We start from the raw sequence: 18,893 nt of genomic DNA on the forward strand, positions 1-18,893 counted from the left end.
CCCCCAAACCCCTGTGTTCCCCCTAAACCTCTGGGTCCCCCCCAAACCCCTGTGTCCCCCCCTAAACCTCTGAGTCCCCCCCCAAATCCTCTGGGTCCCCCCCAAACCCCTGAGTACCCCCCAAACCTCTGGGTCCCCTCAAACCCCGGTGTGTCCCCCTAAACCTCTGGGTCCCCCCAAACCCCTGTGTCCCCCCCAAACTCCTGTGTCCCCCCCTAAACCTCTGTGTCCCCCACAAACCTGGGTCCCCCCCAAACCCCTGGGTGTCTCCCAAACCCCCGTCCCCCCCCTAAACCTCTGTCCCCCCCTAATCCTCTGGGTCCCCCAAATCCCCTGTGTCCCCCCAAAAATCTCTGGGTGCCACTTGAACCCTTGGGTTCCCCCAAACCTCTTGCTGCCCCCCCCCCCCCGCCCCCCCGGGTCCCCCCAAACCCCCCCCAAGGTCACATCAAGGGGACGAAGGAATTTTCTGCCTCGGCCGGAGCTGAGGAGAGGCCCCGCCCCCTCCCAGTAAACCACCCAGACTGGGAACGCCCCCTCCCAGTTACCACAGACTGGTGGGTTTCTTCCCCAAACTGGGACCCCAGTGTCCCCCTCGCTGCCTCCCAGTTACCCCATATCCCTCCCAGTTACGCTCTACTGGGGGATCTCAGCCAAAACTGGGACACCAGTACCCCCCCCCCCCATTACCGCCCTCTCCCTCCCAGTTACCCCATATCCCTCCCAGTTACCCCTTACCGGGGGGTGTCTCAGCCAAAACTGGGACACCAGTACCCCCCCACTCTCTCCCAGTTCCCCAAACTGGGACTCCCACTGCCCCCATTCCCGGGGGGGGGGGGGGGGGGGGGGGGGGGGGGGCAGTACAAAAAAGACGTTTATTGTATAAAAAGAGCCTTAAAAACACGCCGGGGGCGTGGCCAAAGCGACGGGGCGGGGCTTTGGGGAAGGGGCGTGGCCAAGGGACAAGTCATGACCGTATTGGGCTGGGAGGGCGTGGCTTAGCGAAGGGGCGGGGCTGTGACGGAGGGGGCGCGGCCTGGGATAGACGCATGGTTATCGCGCGCTCGCATGACCATATTTAGGTTGAGGGGGTGTGGCTTAGCAAAAGGGGCGGGGGGCTCCGCCGCCTGGGCATGGGGAGGGGGCGTGGCTTGCAAGCAAAGGGGGCGTGGTCAGTCGGAGTCCGCCACTTCCGCCTTGAGCAGCAGCTTCTTCCCGCTCCTCGGCACCAGCCCCTCCCCCCGCGGGCGGCGACCCTTCGGTCTGGGGGGGGGGAGGGAGGAGGAGGGGGGGTCAGGGACCCCCATAGCCCCCCCCTGCACCCCTCAAACCCCCCCCGGGCCCCACAGCCCCCCCTAAGGGACCCCAGGCAGCAGCATCAGCCCCCTCCCAGTTATCCCATACTGGCCAAACTGGGACCCCACTTCCCACCCTTTGCTCCCAGTTAACCCGTACTGGGGTGTCATTCTCCAAACTGGGACCCCAGTGCCCCCCCCTTTCCTCCCAGTTAGCCCATACTGGGGTCTCCCTCTCCAAACTGGGACCCCAATGCCCCCTCTTTCCTCCCAGTTCCCCCATACTGGGGTCTCCCTCTCCAAACTGGGGTTCCAGTTCCCCCATACTGAGGTCTGCCTCTCCAAACTGGGAACCCAGTGCCCCCCCGTTTCCTCCCAGTTAGCCCATACTGGGGTCTCCCTCTCCAAACTGGGACCCCAATGCCCCCCCTTTCCTCCCAGTTCCCCCATACTGGGGTCTCCCTCTCCAACTCTCCAAATTGGGGTCCCAGTGCCCCCCCTTTCCTCCCAGTTCCCCCATACTGGGGTCTCCCTCTCCAAACTGGGGTCCCAGTGCCCCCCCCCCCCAAAGGTGACCCATGACCCCCCCCAGCCCCTCGAAAAGGGACCCAGGTGTCCTGGACCCCCCCCCCCAACCCCCCTAAATGGGACCCAGGCACCCACGCCCCCCCCTCAAGGTGTGTGTGTCCCCCCCCAGGGGCCGCAGCCCCCCCCAAACTCACGGCAGTGGCGCTGCCGCCCCCCCCTCGGCCGCCTCCAGCGCATCGTTGATCTCCTTCAGCATCTCATAACGGCGCCGCCCGCGGACCTGACCCCCCCAAAGAAATCGGGGTGTCAAACATAGCCCTGACCCCCCCCCCCAAAGAAATCGGGGTGTCAAACATAGCCCTGACCCCCCCCCCAAAGAAATCGGGGTGTCAAACATAGCCCTGACCCCCCCCAAAATGAAATCTGGGGGTCAAACATAGCCCTGACCCCCCCCCAAAGAAATCGGGGTGTCAAAACACAGCTCTGACCCCCCCCAAAGAAATCGGGGTGTCAAATATAGCCCTGACTCCCCAAAAAATGAAATCTGGGGGTCAAACACAGCCCTGACCCCCCTCCTGGAACCTTAAATGCCCCCCAAGACTCTCAACTGCCCCAAAGGACCCCCAAAATTACCCCCCGGGGACCCCTAAACACCCTCTAAGACCATCAACTGCCCCAAGGGACCCCCAAAATGCTCCCCATGGGACCCCTAAACACCCCCTAACACCATCAACTGCCCCAAAGGACCCCAAATTGCCCCTCAGGACTGCAAATTGTCTTCCTTGGGACCCTAAAATCCCCCAAGGCCCTCAACTGCCCCAAAGGACCCCCAAAATACCCCCCTGGACCCCAAATTGCGACCCCCAGGGTCCTAAAACACCCCCCCAAGACTCTCAACTGCCCCAAGGGACCCCCAAAATACCCCCAAAATACTCCCTGGAATCCCAAATTGCGCCCACCAGGGTCCTAAAACAACCCCCCCCAAGACTCTCAACTGCCCCAAGGGACCCCCAAAATACCCCCAAAATACCCCCCAGGACCCCAAATTGCACCCCCCGGGCTCCTAAAATACCCCCCCGAAGGCCCTCAACTGCCCCAAGGGACCCCCAAAATACCCCCTGAGACCCCAAATTGCCCCCCTTGGGGTCCTAAAACACCCCCCAAGACTCTCAACTGCCCCGAAGGACTCTCAAATTGCCCCCCCGGACTTTTAAAGACCCCCTAAAACCATGAACTGCCCCAAGGGACCCCAAGTTGCCCCCCTGGGACCCCAAATTGCCCCCCCCGGGGCTGACCTGCAGGCAGAAAACTTCGGGGTCCGGGTTCAGCATCCGCTTCTTGGAGCTCTCGGGGGCTTCAGCCGGGGGGGGCAACGCTGGGGGGGGTGAGAGAAGGATTTTGGGGGTCTAAGCACACCCAAGGACTCCCCCAAAAAGGAACCCAGGGGCTCCCCTGCCCCCCAACAAGGGCTCCAGGTGTCTTGGGGGGGGCATAGACACCCCCAACCCCCCCAAAAAGGAACCCAGGCATCCAGGGGGCACCCAAGAACCCCCTCCCCAAGGATTTAGGGGTCTCGGGGGGGGCCCATAGACACCCCCCACCCCCAAAAAAGGGATCCAGGTGTCTGGGGGGGCAATGACAACCTTATTCCCGCCCCCCAAAAACTAGACCCAGGCATCCAGCAGGTCCCAGGGGACCCCCTCCCCAAGGATCCAGCGGTTTGGGGGAGCCCAATGGATACCCCCAACCCCCCCCAAAAGGGCCCCAAGTGTCTGGGGGTGGGGTGGGGGTCCCCCCAACCTCGTTTGGCTCCGCTTTGGCCCCCTCCCCTCTTGCGGAAATTCTCCTCCTCGATTTTGCGGTCCCGACCCGGGCAGGCGCAGACGCGCACCTCAAAGCAGCGGCGCCCCAAAATCTGACCCCTATATAGGGTAGGTATCAGCGAGGGGGGGGGGCAGACACCCCCAGGGAACCCCAAAACCTTCACCCCCCTCCCCCAAGACCCATACTGGGGGGGGATCCTGATCGAGGGGGGACCCAGGGATCCCAGACTGGGGGGGATCTGGATCGGGGGGACCCAGGGATCCAGATTGGGGGGGGGGATTTGGATTGGGGGGGACCTACGGATCTAGATTGGGGGTAATTCGGATCGGGGGGGGGGGATCCAGATCATGGGGGTACCTAAATTAGGGTGGGGCCAGGGATTTGGGATTAGGGGGACCCAGGGATCCAGGATGGGGGAGGACACAGGGATTCAGGATTGGGGGTACCCAGGGATTTGGGATTGGGGGGATCCAGGATGGGGGGGTACACAGGGATTCAGGATTGGGGGTACCCAGAGATCCAGGATGGGGGGGTGGATCCAGATCAGGGGGGTACCCAGATTAGGGTGGGGACAGGGATTCGGGATTGGGGGTACCCAGGGATCCAGGATTGGGGGGGGACACAGGGATTCGGGATTGGGGGTACCCAGGGATCCAGGATGGGGGAACCCAGGGATCCAGGATGGGGGGGACACAGGGATTTGGGATTGGGGGTACCCAGGGATCCAGGATGGGGGGGTGGATCCAGATCAGGGGGGTACCCAGATTAGGGTGGGGACAGGGATTCGGGATTGGGGGGGACCCAGGGATGCAGATTAGGGGGAGATCCAGGATTGTGGGGGACAGCTCAGAATTGGGGGGCCCCCCCAGCTCACCCCGGCCCCTCCAGCGTGAGGATGGCGAGGATGGGGCGCCTGTTCATGCCCCCCATGCAGGAGCTGTTGCACATGAAGTTGTACAGAACCGTGGTACAATCGGAACCCACCTGAAACGCGGTCAGGGTGTAGGGGTACCCCAAAACCCCCCAGCACCTCAAAATCCCCTCCCCAAACCTTCCCCCAGGGTCTGTTTGTAGCCCCGGCGAAAGCGCGTGACGTCCTGGGGGAGACATTGGGGGGTCTAGGGAGGTATTTGGGGGTCCCAGCGGAGGGATTGGGGTCCAGGGAGGGTCCTTGGAGGGTCCCAAGAGGGTTTTTTGGGGTGCTAAAGGCACATTTGGGGGTCTCAGAGGGGTGTTTGGGTGGCTGAGGGGTATTTTGGGGTGCCATACATACATTTGGGGGTCCCAGGAGGATATTTTGGGGTGCCAAAAAGATATTTGGGGGTCTCAGGGGGGTGCTTGGGGGTGCCAAAGGTACATGTGGGGGGCTCAGGAAGATGTTTGGGTGGCTGGGGGGTATTTTGGGGTGTCACATGTATATTTGGGGGTCTCAGGGGAGTGTTTGGGGGCCAAAGAGCATTTTTGGGGGTCCCAGGAAAGCCCTGGGGGGGTATTTAGGGGTCTCAGAAAAAGAACAGGGGGTTGGGGGGGATATTGGGGGCCCGAGGGGGGTATTTGGGGTTGGGAAGGAGGGGGCAGGGGGGATATTTGGGGCCCCAGGGCGGTTTTGGGGTGCAGAGGGGGTATTTGGGGGTACCTCGGGAGGCTCGTAGGGCACAGCCACGCTGTGGCGTTTGGTGGTCTCGTCGTCATGGTAACGGGCTTGGGGGTTCCCCTCCACCCGGATCAGATGCTGAGCGGGGGCCAGGCCTGGCGGGGGGGGGGACACCCCCAAATCAGGACACCCCCCCCAAAAAAATCCACCCTCTTGCACTCCCCCAGAACCCCAAAACTGCCCCTTGCAACCCTCCTGCACCCCCCAAACACCCCACTGAACCCCAAAACTGCCCCTTGCAACCCTCCTGCACCCCCCAAACACCCCCCTGAACCCCAAAACTGCCCCTTTCAAGCCCCCCTGCACCCCAAAAACACTCCCGGTAACCCCTGAACACCCCTTTGATTGCCCCAAATTACCCTCTTGGAACCCCTAAATACCCCCCCAGACCCACAAACACCCCGAGACTCCCAAATACCCCCGACCATCTTTCTAAGCCCCCCCAACACACCCCCAGCCCCCCAAAATCCCTCCCCACTCCCCAATAACCCCTTCTAAGCCCCCCCAATGACCCCCAGCCCCCTAATGCCCCCCAATTCCCCCCTTCCCAGCCCCCCGACAGCCCCCAAACCTCCAGTAGCCCCCTAACTTACCCCAATACCCCCCTCCCACCCCCCATATTCCCCTCTGAGACCCCCAATTCCCCCTTCCCGGCCCCCCAATTGCCCTCTACACCCCCTCCCAGCCCCCTATCTCCCCCCAAGCCCCCCAATATCCCTCCACTCCCCAAAGCGCCCCTCTAAACCCCCATATCCTCCTTTGCAGCCCCCCAACTGCCCCTAAAACCCCCTCCCAGCCCCTTATCGCCCCCCAATATCCCTCCCCACTCCCCAATACCCCCTCTAAGCCCCCCATATCCCCCTTTGCAGCCCCCCAATTGCCCCTAAAACCCCCTCCCAGCCCCTTACTGCCCCCCAATATCCCTCCCCACTCCCCAATACCCCCCTAAGCCCCCCATATCCCCCTTTGCAGCCCCCCAATTGCCCCTAAAACCCCCTCCCAGCCCCTTACTGCCCCCCAATATCCCTCCCCACTCCCCAACACCCCCTCTAATCCCCCATATCCCCCTTTGCAGCCCCCCAATTGCCCTCAACACCCCCTCCCAGCCCCTTATTGCCCCCCAATATCCCTTCCCGCTCCCCAACACCCCCTCTAAGCCCCCCATATCCCCCTTTGCAGCCCCCCAATTGCCCTCAACACCCCCTCCCAGCCCCTTATCACCCCCCAATATCCCTCCCCACTCCCCAACACCGCCTCTAATCCCCCATATCCCCCTTTGCAGCCCCCCAATTGCCCCTAAAACCCCCTCCCAGCCCCTTATCGCCCCCCAATATCCCTCTCCACTCCCCAACACCCCCTCTAAGCCCCCCATATCCCCCTTTGCAGCCCCCCAATTGCCCTCAACACCCCCTCCCAGCCCCTTATCGCCCCCCAATATCCCTCTCCACTCCCCAATACCCCCCTAAGCCCCCCATATCCCCCTTTGCAACCCCCCAATTGCCCCTAAAACCCCCTCCCAGCCCCTTATCGCCCCCCAATATCCCTCCCCGCTCCCCAATACCCCCCTAAGCCCCCCATATCCCCCTTTGCAACCCCCCATTGCCCCTAAAACCCCCTCCCAGCCCCTTACTGCCCCCCAATATCCCTCCCCGCTCCCCAATACCCCTCTCTAAACCCCCCAATTGCTCCTCATACCCCCCTACCCCATAGCAGGGGGGGTCCCCCTCACCGTCTCCGGGCCCCCCACATCTCTCGTGGTGGGGGCAGCGCCGCACCACCTCGGCCACGTGCTCGGATTTCTTGTAGACGGCGATGGCGCGAAGCACGGCGCCGGGGGGCGGGGGGACCCCCACCCTCACCTGCACCGGGCAGGGCTTGGCCAGCCGGCAGTACAGCTTGTTCAGCTCCGGGGAGTACTGGGGGGGGGCACACAGCATGTGGGACCCCCCCATAGCACCCAGATATGGGGGACACCCCCCGTACCCCTCCCCCAGCACCCAGATACGTGGGACCCCCAGTTGAGACCCCCCCCAGCGCACCCCCACAGCACCCAGATATGTGGGACACCCCCCGTACCCCTCCCCCAGCACCCAGATACGTGGGACCCCCAGTTGAGACCCCGCCAGCGCACCCCCATAGCACCCAGATATGTGGGACCCCCAGTTGAGACCCCGCCAGCGCACCCCCATAGCACCCAGATACGTGGGACCCCCAGTTGAGACCCCGCCAGCGCACCCCCATAGCACCCAGATATGTGGGACACCCCCCGTACCCCTCCCCCAGCACCCAGATACGTGGGACCCCCAGTTGAGACCCCCCCCCCAGCGCACCCCCACAGCACCCAGATATGTGGGACCCCCAGCTGGGACCCCCCCATAGCACCCAGATACGTGGGACCCCCAGTTGGGACCCCCCCAGTGCATCCCCATAGCACCCAGATATGTGGGACCCCCCCCTACTACTCCCCCATAACACATAGATATGTGGGACCCCCAGTTAGAGCCCCCCGCTGCACCCCCATAGCGCCCAAATATGTGGAACCCCCAGATAGGGCCCCCCACTGCACCCCCATAGCACCCAGATATATGGGACCCCCAGTTAGAGCCCCCCCAGTACACCCCCATAGCACCCAAATATGTGGGACCCCCCAGTACCCCCCCAATACCCTCTCACAGCACCCAGATATATTATAGGACCCCCCAAAACCTTGCACACACTCCTCCCCAATATGTGCCCCCCAATCCCTGGACCCCCCCCCAGCCCCCTGTGTGCCCCCCCCAACCCCTTGAACCCCCCCAAATCTGCCCCCCTCAGACCCTTTACCCCCCCCAAATTTGCCCCCTGCCCTCCTGTGCCCCCCCAAACCCTCCAGCCCCCCCCAACTCTGCCTCTACTCCCCCCCCCCAATGCCCCCTGGCTCCTATCCACCCTGTGTGTCCCTCCCAAACTACTGAGCCCCCCTAAACCCCCCCGGGTGCCCCCCCCTTACGGTGCAGGTGACGGACTTGGCGGTCCCGGCTTCGAGGAACCCCAACCGGAAGTCATAGTGCCCCCCATAATCTTCGGTGGAGGGAACGACCGGGGAGGGGGGCAGCGAGGGGGGGGGCGGCACCAGCACCGCCGGGGGGGGCTCCGGGGGGGGCCCCAGGGGGCTCAGCTCCTGCTGGGGGGGGGAGGAAGGGGGAGTTAGGGCGTCTGGGACCCCTTTTTGGGGGTCTCAGGGTGCCATTTTGGGGGGCAGGACATCTTTTTTTGGGGGGGGGACCCCTTTTGGGGGGGGAGCAGCATCACCAGTGTTGGGGGGGACTCTGGGGGGGGCTCAGTTCCTGCTGGAGGGGGGGAGTTAGAGCATCTGGGACCCCTTTTTGGGGGGTCTCAGGATGCCAGGGTGCCATTTTGGGGGGGGCAGGACATCTTTTTTGGGAGGGGACCCCTTTTTGGGGGGGGAGGACAGCATTACCAACCCTGGGGGGGTACTCGGGGGGGGGGGTTTAGGGTTCTGGATTCTCTTTTTTGGGGGGGTTCTTGAGGTGCTTGGGTCCTATTTTGGGGGGGGGGTTGTCAGGACGCCCGAGTCCCATTTTGGGGGGGTCAGTCGGGACACTGGGGACCCTTTTTTTTGGGGGGGGGGGGGGTCAGGACACTTGGGTCCCGTTTTGGGGGGGGCTCTCAAGATGCTTAGGTGCGTTTTTAGGGGGGGTCTCAAGATGCTTAGGTGCCTTTTTTGGGGGGGCGTCAGGACATTGAGATGTCATTTTGGGGGGGGCGGGGGGGGGTGTCTTAGGACCTTCGCCCGCCCCCCCAAAACCAAACCCCTCACCCATTCAGGCGGATCATCCAGGAAAGAGTTGATGTTATCAGGGAGCCTGGAAAGAGGGGGGGCAAAGTCAGAAATCACTCAGGTGCCCCCCCAAAACCCCCCGGGTGCCCCCCCAAATCCCCCCTCACTCACATATTCCAGTGGTCCAAGAAGCCCTCACCCCCCAGCAATGGCTCCAACTCCTCAGCCATGGCGGGGGGGGCTGGGGGGGGGCAGTGTCAGACGCCTGCGATCCCCCCTTTTTTTTTGGGGGGGCGGGGGGGCTGTTCTACCACCTGACACCCCTATAATTGGGGGGGGGGGGAGAAAAAAAGAAAGAATTAAAGCACCCAAACCCCTGAATTCCCCTTTTTTTTTTTTTGGGGGGGGGGGCAGACTCCTGGGTTCACTGGGTTTGGGGGTGCCCCCCCCTTAAAGTGCCCTCCCCCACCCCAGACACCCCCACTTTCCAAAAAGGGGACTCTGGAGCACAGAGGCCCCTTTTTCCCCCCTCAGGAGATCTTTCCTTGTCATGGGGGGGGGCAGGTTTGGGGGTGCCCCCCCTAAAATGCTCTACACACACACACCCCCCAAAGTGGCCCCCCCCAAACATCCAGGAGTCCAACAGCCCCCCAAAAAAAGGGGACCCAGAGCCCTGGGGAGGGGGGGACCCACACCCCCCTCCCCTTTCCATGGGGGGGGGGCAGATTTTGGGGTGCCCCCCCTCAAAGTGCCCCCCCAAACATCCAGGAGTCCAACACCCCCCTCCAAAAAAAGGGGCCCCAGAGCCCTGGGAGCCCCCTCCCCACCCCATAGGAGACCCAGGGGCCCCTTCCCTTCCCTGGGGGGGCAGGTTGGTGGGGGACAGGTTTTGGGGCTCCCCCCCCCCCCCCATTTAAACCGCCTCCCTTTCCCACCCCCCCTCCCCTCTACCTCCCTCCGCTCCCGCCGCCGCCGCTGCACGCGCTGGGGAATCCCCGTTCCCGGCGTGCACCGCGCGCGGGGGGCGGGGGGTGGGGAAATGAGGCGGCGCCCGCCATCTTGGATGAGGGCACTAAGGGATGCCATTTTGCCCATTCGCCCCATGAGGCGGCGCCGCCATCTTGGATGAGGGCACCGGGGCTTTTTGCCCATAGAGCCCCCCCTCCGCCATGCCCTTTGCACGGGGGGGGGTGGATCATTAACAGGGGCTCCCAGAGAGCGCCCTGGAATCCATCAGCCCTGTGACCCCCCCACAAAGGGACTTCGCCCCCCCCTCCGCCCCCCCCCCTTTACCCCAGGCAGCCCCAGCGCCCAACCAGGTACAGACCAGGCGTGGAGACACCCCCCCCCCCGAAATCCTGTGACCCCCCCAAACCCCTGAGACCCCCCCCAAAATACTTGGGTCCATCCTGACCCCTGTGAGCCCCCCCAAACCCCGGGGTCCCCCCCCAAACTCCTGTGACACCCCCAAATACTTGGGTCCATCTTGACCCCTGTGACCCCCCCAAACCCCTGCGCCCCCCCCCAGATACTTGGGACCCCCCCAAACCCCTATGTCCCCCCCAAACCCCTGCACCCCCCTCCAAGATGCTTGAGACCCCCCCAAACCCCTGAGACCCTCCCCCAAAATACTTGGGTCCCCCCCAAGTCCCTGTGACCCCCCCCCAAACCGCGGGGTCCCCCCCCAAACCCCTGTGACACCCCTAAATACTTGGGTCCATCCTGACCCCTGTGCCCCCCCCAAAAATACTTGGGTCCCCCCCCAAGTCCCTGTGACCCCCCCCAAACCCCTGCTCCCCCCCCAAACCCCTGTGCCCCCCCCAAATGCTTGGGACCCCCCCAAACCCCTCGGTGCCCCCCCCGCTGTTTGGGTCCCCCCCAAATTACCCCCCGTGTCCCCTTTTTTACAGGCTCCCCCTCCTGGATGCTTTGCCCCCCCACCCCAAACACCCCCCCCAATCTCCTGTGACACCCCCAAACTCCTGGGGTCCCTGGGTGCCCCCCCTTCCCGCACCCCCTGACCCCCCTCTACCCCACCCTTGATCCCTGTGCCCATTTGCCCCCCCGTTTGCCCCCCACCCCCATTTGCCCCCTCCCCATTTGCCCTCTCCTCATCCTCATTTGACCCCCCCATCCCCAATAACCCCCTGTGCCCATTTGCCCCCCGCATTTGCCCCCCATCCCCGTTTGCCCCCATCCTCAATTACCCCCCAGTGCCCATTTAACCCCCATTTGCCCCATCCCCATTATTTGCCCCATCCCCATTATTTGCCCCCCAATTACCCCCAGTGCCCATTTACCCCATCCCCATTTACCCCCCTCCCCAATTACCCCCATCCCCACTCGCCCCCATTCCATTTAACCCCCATTTACCCCATCCTCATTAACCCCATCTCTAATTACCCCCATTCCATTAACCCCTTATTTACCCCATCCCCATTTACCCCATCCATCCCCATTATTTGCCCCCCACCCCAATTACCCCCCATTTCATTTAACCCCTTATTTACCCCATCCCCACTCCCCCCGTTCCATTTAATCCCTTATTTCCCCCATCCCCATTATTTACCCCATCCCCAATTACCCCCATTCCATTTAACCCCCATTTCCCCCATCCCCATTTGCCCCATCCCCAATTACCCCCATTCCATTTAACCCCTTATTTGCCCCATCCCCATTATTTACCCCATCCCCACTCCCCCCGTTCCATTTAACCCCTTATTTCCCCCATCCCCATTTACCCCATCCCCAATTACCCCCATTCCATTTAACCCCTTATTTACCCCATCCCCATTTACCCCATCCCCATTATTTGCCCCCCACCCAAATTACCCCATTGCATTTAACCCCTTATTTACCCCATCCCCATTTACCCCACTCCCCCCATTCCATTTAACCCCTTATTTCCCCCATCCCCATTATTTACCCCATCCCCACTCCCCCCGTTCCATTTAACCCCTTATTTCCCCCCTCCCCATTCATTCACCCCCAATTCCGCCCCCCCCGTCCCCCACTATAGCCGCCCCCGCCCCCCGCCGCCCCCCGCCCGGGTCCTCCGGCCGCGGGGCGGCGCTGTTGGTGGCGGCGTTCTCGCAGGCGGCGCTGGTGACGGGCGGTCCGCGCGCGCTCGCGCTGCTGCTGCGGCCGCTCGGGGGCGCGCTCGGGGCGGGGGGGGCGGCGGCGGCCGCGGCGGGAGCGGCGCCGCTCGCAGCGCTGCAGCTGGGGGGTGAGGGACTGGGAGCACTGGGAGCACTGGGAGAGCCCCGGGGGCCCGGGAACACCAGTACAGAGCGATAGGGGGAAACTGGGAGCGCTGGGAGAGCCCCGGGGTCCCAGTAACACCAGTACAGAGCGATAGGGGCGGAACTGGGAGCACTGGGAGAGCCCCGGGGGCCCGGGAACACCAGTACAGAGCGATAGGGGGGGAACTGGGAGCACTGGGAGAGCCCCGGGGGCCCGGGAACACCAGTACAGAGCGATAGGGGGGAACTGGGAGCACTGGGAGAGCCCCGGGGGCCCAGTAACACCAGTACAGAGCGATAGGGGGGGAACTGGGAGCACTGGGAGAGCCCCGGGGGCCCGGGAACACCAGTACAAAGAGATGGGGGGGGAACTGGGAGCACTGGGAGAGCCCCGGGGGCCCAGGAACACCAGTACAAAGAGATGGGGGGGGAACTGGGAGCACTGGGAGAGCCCCGGGGGCCCAGGAACACCAGTACAGAGCGACATGGGGGAACTGGGGGGACTGGGAGAGCACTGACCCCGCCCTGGGGTCCCAGTCACACCACTACAGAGCGATAGGGGGACACTGGGAGCACTGGGAGAGCCCCGGGGTCGCAGTAACACCAGTACAGAGTGATGGGGGGTCCCAGTAACACCAGTACAGAGCGATAGGGGGGGAACTGGGGGGACTGGGAGAGCACTGACCCTGCCCTGGGGTCCCAGTCACACCAGTAAAGAGCGATAGGTGGACACTGGGAGCACTGGGAGAGCTTTGACACACCCCTGGCATCCCAGTCACACCAGTACAGAGCGATGGGGGGTCCCAGTAACACCAGTACAGAGCGACATGGGGGAACTGGGAGCACTGGGAGCACTCTGACACTCCCCTGGGGTCCCAGCCACACCAGTAAAAAGTAATAGGGAGGCATTGGGAGCACTGGGAGCGCTCTGACCCACCCCAGGGATCCCAGTAACACCAGTACAGAGCAACAGGGGGGAATTGGGAGCACTGGGAGCACTCTGACCCACCGCTGGGGTCCCAGTCACACCAGTACAGAGCCATAGGGGGACACTGGGAGCACTGGGATTGCCCCTTTCAACCCTATGGTGTCCCAATCACACCAGTAAGGGACACTGGGAGCACTGGGAGGGATGCTGGGAGCACTGGGATCGCCCCTCTTTCCATCCCTATGGGTCCCAATCCCACCAGTAAGGGGGGTTGAGGGCTACTGGGAGCACTGGGATCGCCCCTCTTTCCATCCCTATGGGTCCAATCCCACCAGTAAGAGGGGTTGAGGGCTACTGGGAGCACTGGGATCGCCCCTCTTTCCATCCCTATGGGTCCAATCCCACCAGTAAGAGGGGTTGAGGGCTACTGGGAGCACTGGGATTGCCCCTCTCTCCATCCCTATGGGTCCCAATGCCCTCTCTCCCAGTTCTCCCAGTTCTCCCAGTTCTCCCAGTACGCCGTTGTTGCAGGGCCCCTGGGCAGTGCCCTGAGCTCCCGCTTTGGCGCCCGCCCGGTGGCCATGGCCGGGGGTCTCCTCTCGGGCCTGGGGCTCCTCCTGGGGGCCTTCGCTAGCCACATGGGCCACCTCTACCTCAGCGTGGGGCTGCTGGCCGGTACGGGGGCCGCGGGCCCACAACGGGGGGTCGGTGGCCCACAAGGGTGGGTGGGTGGCCCAGAACATGGGTTGGTGGCCCACAGCGTGGGGTTGGTGGCCCAGAATGGGGGGTTGGTGGCCCAGAATGGTGGGTTGGTGGTCCACAACGTGGAGTTGGTGGCCCAGAACATGGAGTTGGTGTCCAGAACATGGGGTGATGGCCCAGAACATGGGTTGGTGGCCCACAGCGTGGGGTTGGTGGCCCAGAATGGGGGGTTGGTGGCCCAGAATGGTGGGTTGGTGGTCCACAACGTGGAGTTGGTGGCCCAGAACATGGGGTTGGTGGCCCAGAACGTGGGGTTGGTGGCCCACAACGTGGAGTTGGTGGCCCAGAATGTGGGGTTGGTGGCCCAGAATGTGGAGTGATGGCCCAGAATGTGAGTTAGTGGCCCAGAACAGGGGGTTGGTGGCCCACAACATGGGGTTGGTGGTCCAGAACATGGGGTGGTGGCCCAGAATGTGGGGTTGGTGGCCCAGAACGTTGGGTTGGTGGTCCAGAACGTGGGGTTGGTGGCCAGTATGGAGGGATTGGGTGACCCGGAATATGGGGGGCATTGGGTGAGGGGTGACCCTGAACCCCCAAACCCGTTGGGCCACCTCAGACCCCCCGAAACCCATTGGGCTCCATCTCCACCCCAACCCTTTGGGTGCCCTTAACCCCTGGACCCCTTGGATGACCCTGAACCCCCAAACCCATTGGGCCACCTCAGACCCCCAAAACCCGTTGGGCCACCTCAGACCCCCAAAACCCATTGGGCTCCATCTCCACCCCAACCCGTTTGGCCCCCTGAGACCCCCCCAAACCCTTTGGGCCACCTCAGACCCCCCCCAAAACCCATTGGGCCCCCTGAGTCCCCCCCAAAACCCATTGAGCCACCTCAGACCCCCCCAAAACCCATTGGGCGCCATCTCCACCCCAACCCTTTGGGTGCCCTTAACCCGCGGAGCTCTTGGCTGACCCTGAACCCCCGAACCCATTGGGCCACCTCAGACCCCCAAAACCCATTGAGCCACCTCAGACCCCCCAAAACCCATTGGGCTCCATCTCCACCCCAACCCGTTTGGCCCCCTGAGACCCCTGAAAACCCATTGGGCCACCTCAGACCCCCCAAAACCCATTGGGCTCCATCTCCACCCCAACCCGTTTGGCCCCCTGAGACCCCCCCAAACCCTTTGGGCCACCTCAGACCCCCCCAAAACCCATTGGGCCCCCTCAGACCCCCCAAAACCCATTGGGCGCCATCTCCACCCCAACCCCTTGGGTGCCCTTAACCCCTGGACCCCTTGGATGACCCTGAACCCCCAAACCCTTTGGGCCACCTGAGACCCCCCCAAACCCATTGGGCCCCCTGAGTCCCCCCCAAAACCCATTGAGCCACCTCAGACCCCCCCAAAACCCATTGGGCGCCATCTCCACCCCAACCCTTTGGGTTTCCTTAACCCCCGGAGCTCTCGGCTGACCCTGAACCCCCGAACCCATTGGGCCACCTCAGACCCCCAAAACCCATTGGGCTCCATCTTCACCCCAACCCGTTTGGCCCCCTGAGACCCCCCCAAAACCCATTGGGCCACCTCAGACCCCCCCGAACCCTTTGGGCGCCATCTCCCCCCCAACCCCTTGGGTGCCCTTAACCCGCGGAGCTCTCGGCTGACCCTGAACCCCCGAACCCCGCAGGCCTGGGTTGGGCGTTGGTCTTTACGCCCTCGCTGGCGGCCGTCGGGCGCCATTTTGCCGCGCGCCGCGCGTGGGCCACGGGGCTGGCGGTGTCGGGCGCCAGCGTCTCGGGGTTGGCCACGGGGACGCTGGTGCCGCTCCTCCTCGACGCCTACGGCTGGCGGGGGGCCCTCCTCCTCTTGGCCGCCATCTCCTTCAACCTGGTGGCCGCCGGCGCTCTTCTCCCACCGCTGCCGAAGCCTCCGGAGAACGCGGAGCCCCCGCCGGAGCCCCCGGGGCTGCTGGGGCTCCTCCGCCGCGGCCCTTTCCTCCGCTACGCCGTGGCCTTCGTCTTGGTGGACGCCGGCTACTACGTCCCCTTCGTCCACGGCGAGGTCCGTGCCCACGAGGTGGGCTGTGACGACCACCGAGCCGGGCTGGTGATGGCGGCCATGGCGGCGGCGGACGGCAGCGGCCGCGTGGCCTCGGGCTGGTTGGCCGCCCGCTCCAAGGCGCCGTTGCTCCGCCATCTTTTCACCTGGGTGGCGTTGACGGCGTCGGTGTCGCTTCTTCTGCCTTTGGGGACCTCTTGTTGGGGGCTCTTCCCGTTGGCCGCGGCCTACGGGTTCTGCGCCGGCGCCGTGGTGCCTCTCCAGTTCGCCGGCGTGGCCGAAGTCAGCGGCGTCGGGCGTTTGGGCCACGCCATCGGCCTCATGCAGGCGTTCGAGAGCGTTGGGTCGCTGCTGGGGCCACCGGTGGCCGGTACGGAGGTGACCCACCATGGGGCCGGGAGGGTTGGGGGACCCAGAACCCATCATGGGGGCATCTAAGGGTCGGTTGGGGGGCACAGGTGGATCTTCGTGGCTCTTTGGGTGGAGAACGGCTCATGGTGGGGTTGGGGGACCTAGAACCCATCATGGGGGGCATCTCAGGGTCATTTGGGGGGCACAGGTGCCATCTTCGTGGCTCTTTGGGTGGAGGACGGCTCATGGTGGGGTTGGGGGACCTAGAACCCATCATGGGGGGCATCTCAGGGTCATTTGGGGGGCACAGGTGCCATCTTCGTGGCTCTTTGGGTGGAGGACGGCTCATGGTGGGGTTGGGGGACCTAGAACCCATCATGGGGGGCATCTCAGGGTCGGTTGGGGGGCACAGGTGCCATCTTCGTGGCTCTTTGGGTGGAGGACGGCTCATGGTGGGGTTGGGGGACCCAGAACCCATCATGGGGGGCATCTAAGGGTCAGTTGGGGGGCACAGGTGCCATCTTCGTGGCTCTTTGGGTGGAGGATGGCTCATGGTGGGGTTGGGGGACCTAGAACCCATCATGGGGGGCATCTCAGGGTCAGTTGGGGGGCACAGGTGCCATCTTCGTGGCTCTTTGGGTGGAGGACGGCTCATGGTGGGGTTGAGGGACCTAGAACCCATCATGGGGGGCATCTCAGGGTTGGTTGGGGGGCACTCATGGCTCTTTGGGTGGAGGACGGCTCATGGTGGGGTTGAGGAACCTGGAACCCATCATGGGGGCATCTAAGCGTCGGTTGGGGGGCACAGGTCCCCCCTGGTGGCTCATGAGGTGGGGAATGGGTCCTTCAGTCGCGGTCAGGTTGGTTCTGGGGGGGTTCTGGGGTTCCAACCCACACGTTCCTGCGCCTCCAAGCACAGCCGAGAAGGTTCTCGGGGGGGTTCCGGGTGACCCAACGCTCCCGTTCCAACCCTTTGGCTCCTCAGGTGGCCTCGGGGCTGATCTGGGGGAGGGTTTTTTGAGGTTCCGGGTGTTGCAAAGCTTCGGTGTTCCAGGTTGGCTCCATGACACAACCGGAGATTTCACTGTCTCCTTCCTCACCGCCGGAGCCTTCCTGGTGGCCGGGAGCCTCCTCATCCTCACCCTCCCCGGCTGCCTCTGCCCCGGCGGCAACGGGGGAGACCCCACCGCCCCCACCGATGGTCCTCAGCTCCCCCTGCGCCCCCCGGAGCCGCTCCAGAACCCACAGTAAACCTTCTCCGCCCCATGGAGCTCAGCTCCCGTCTGTCCTTCGGCATCTGGGGCGGTTCTGGGTGTCCCAACGGGGATCCATTGAGGGGGGGGCGGTTCTGGGTGCCCCAACGGGGATCCATTGAGGGGGGGGTCGGTTCTGGGTGTCCCAACGGGGATCCATTGAGGGGGGGGCGGTTCTGGGTGCCCCAACGGGGATCCATTGAGGGGGGGTCGGTTCCGGGTGCCCCAACGGGGATCCATTGAGGGGGGGGTCGGTTCCGGGTGCCCCAACGGGGATCCATTGAGGGGGGGGTCGGTTCCGGGTGCCCCAACGGGGATCCATTGAGGGGGGGTCGGTTCTGGGTGCCCCAACGGGGATCCATTGAGGGGGGGGGGCGGTTCCGGGTGCCCCAACGGGGATCCATTGAGGGGGGGGTCGGTTCCGGGTGCCCCAACGGGGATCCATTGAGGGGGGGTCGGTTCTGGGTGCCCCAACGGGGATCCATTGAGGGGGGGGTCGGTTCTGGGTGCCCCAACGGGGATCCATTGAGGGGGGGGTCGGTTCCGGGTGCCCCAACGGGGATCCATTGAGGGGGGGTCGGTTCTGGGTGCCCCAACGGGGATCCATTGAGGGGGGGGTCGGTTCCGGGTGCCCCAACGGGGATCCATTGAGGGGGGTCGGTTCTGGGTGCCCCAACGGGGATCCATTGAGGGGGGGTCGGTTCTGGGTGCCCCAACGGGGATCCATTGAGGGGGGGTCGGTTCTGGGTGTCCCAACGGGGATCCATTGAGGGGGGGGCGGTTCCGGGTGCCCCAACGGGGATCCATTGAGGGGGGGGCGGTTCTGGGTGCCCCAACGGGGATCCATTGAGGGGGGGGTGGGTTCTGGGTGCCCCAACGGGGATCCATTGAGGGGGGGTCGGTTCTGGGTGCCCCAAGGGGGATCCATTTTGGGGGGGGGTCGGTTCTGGGTGCCCCAACGGGGATCCATTGAGGGGAGTGTCGGTTCTGGGTGCCCCAACGGGGATCCATTGAGGGGGGGGTCGGTTCTGGGTGCCCCAAGGGGGATCCATTGAGGGGGGGTCGGTTCCGGGTGCCCCAACGGGGATCCATTGAGGGGGGGGCGGTTCCGGGTGCCCCAACGGGGATCCATTGAGGGGGGGTCGGTTCTGGGTGCCCCAACGGGGATCCATTGAGGGGGGGTCGGTTCTGGGTGCCCCAACGGGGATCCATTGAGGGGGGGGGGCGGTTCTGGGTGCCCCAATGGGGATCCATTGAGGGGGGGTGGGTTCTGGG

General features: G+C 64.2%; 2 protein-coding genes across 2 annotated transcripts; one reads left to right on the forward strand and one right to left on the reverse strand.

Annotated features, from left to right (window-relative positions):
- Positions 1 to 856: 856 nt before the first annotated feature.
- On the reverse strand, positions 857 to 9,327 carry TP53 (tumor protein p53). The gene is made up of 10 exons (XM_054052772.1): positions 9,254 to 9,327; positions 9,122 to 9,167; positions 8,291 to 8,464; positions 7,031 to 7,217; positions 5,284 to 5,396; positions 4,522 to 4,631; positions 3,624 to 3,745; positions 3,119 to 3,198; positions 2,018 to 2,103; positions 857 to 1,263 (listed from the first exon to the last, which is right to left on the reverse strand). Exons 1-10 carry the CDS (start codon positions 9,310 to 9,312, stop codon positions 1,173 to 1,175), a joined length of 1,068 nt encoding a protein of 355 aa, XP_053908747.1. The 5' UTR covers positions 9,313 to 9,327; the 3' UTR covers positions 857 to 1,172.
- SLC16A13 (solute carrier family 16 member 13) lies at positions 9,311 to 17,635 on the forward strand. The gene is made up of 5 exons (XM_054052709.1): positions 9,311 to 9,338; positions 12,102 to 12,308; positions 13,784 to 13,927; positions 15,644 to 16,384; positions 17,420 to 17,635. Exons 1-5 carry the CDS (start codon positions 9,311 to 9,313, stop codon positions 17,614 to 17,616), a joined length of 1,317 nt encoding a protein of 438 aa, XP_053908684.1. The 3' UTR covers positions 17,617 to 17,635.
- The last annotated feature ends 1,258 nt before the right edge of the window (positions 17,636 to 18,893 follow it).

Source organism: Cuculus canorus, chromosome 36 (genome assembly GCF_017976375.1).
Source record: "Cuculus canorus isolate bCucCan1 chromosome 36, bCucCan1.pri, whole genome shotgun sequence".
In the NCBI taxonomy this organism is placed as follows: domain Eukaryota; kingdom Metazoa; phylum Chordata; class Aves; order Cuculiformes; family Cuculidae; genus Cuculus; species Cuculus canorus.

Bases quoted from the DNA above. Each gene is read 5' to 3' on its own strand.
- SLC16A13 (XM_054052709.1), top strand. From the start codon at position 9,311: ATGGCGGGGGGGGCTGGGGGGGGGCAGT. The intron at 9,339-12,101 runs GTCAGACGCCTG...CCCCCACTATAG, and splicing joins GGGGGCTGGGGGGGGGCAGT to CCGCCCCCGCCCCCCGCCGC. The intron at 12,309-13,783 runs GTGAGGGACTGG...CCGTTGTTGCAG, and splicing joins CGCAGCGCTGCAGCTGGGGG to GGCCCCTGGGCAGTGCCCTG.
- TP53 (XM_054052772.1), bottom strand. From the start codon at position 9,312: ATGGCTGAGGAGTTGGAGCCATTGCTGGGGGGTGAGGGCTTCTTGGAC. The intron at 8,465-9,121 runs GTGAGGGGTTTG...TCCCCCCCCCAG, and splicing joins TGGATGATCCGCCTGAATGG to CAGGAGCTGAGCCCCCTGGG. The intron at 5,397-7,030 runs GTGAGGGGGACC...CCCCCCCGCCAG, and splicing joins ATGTGGGGGGCCCGGAGACG to GCCTGGCCCCCGCTCAGCAT.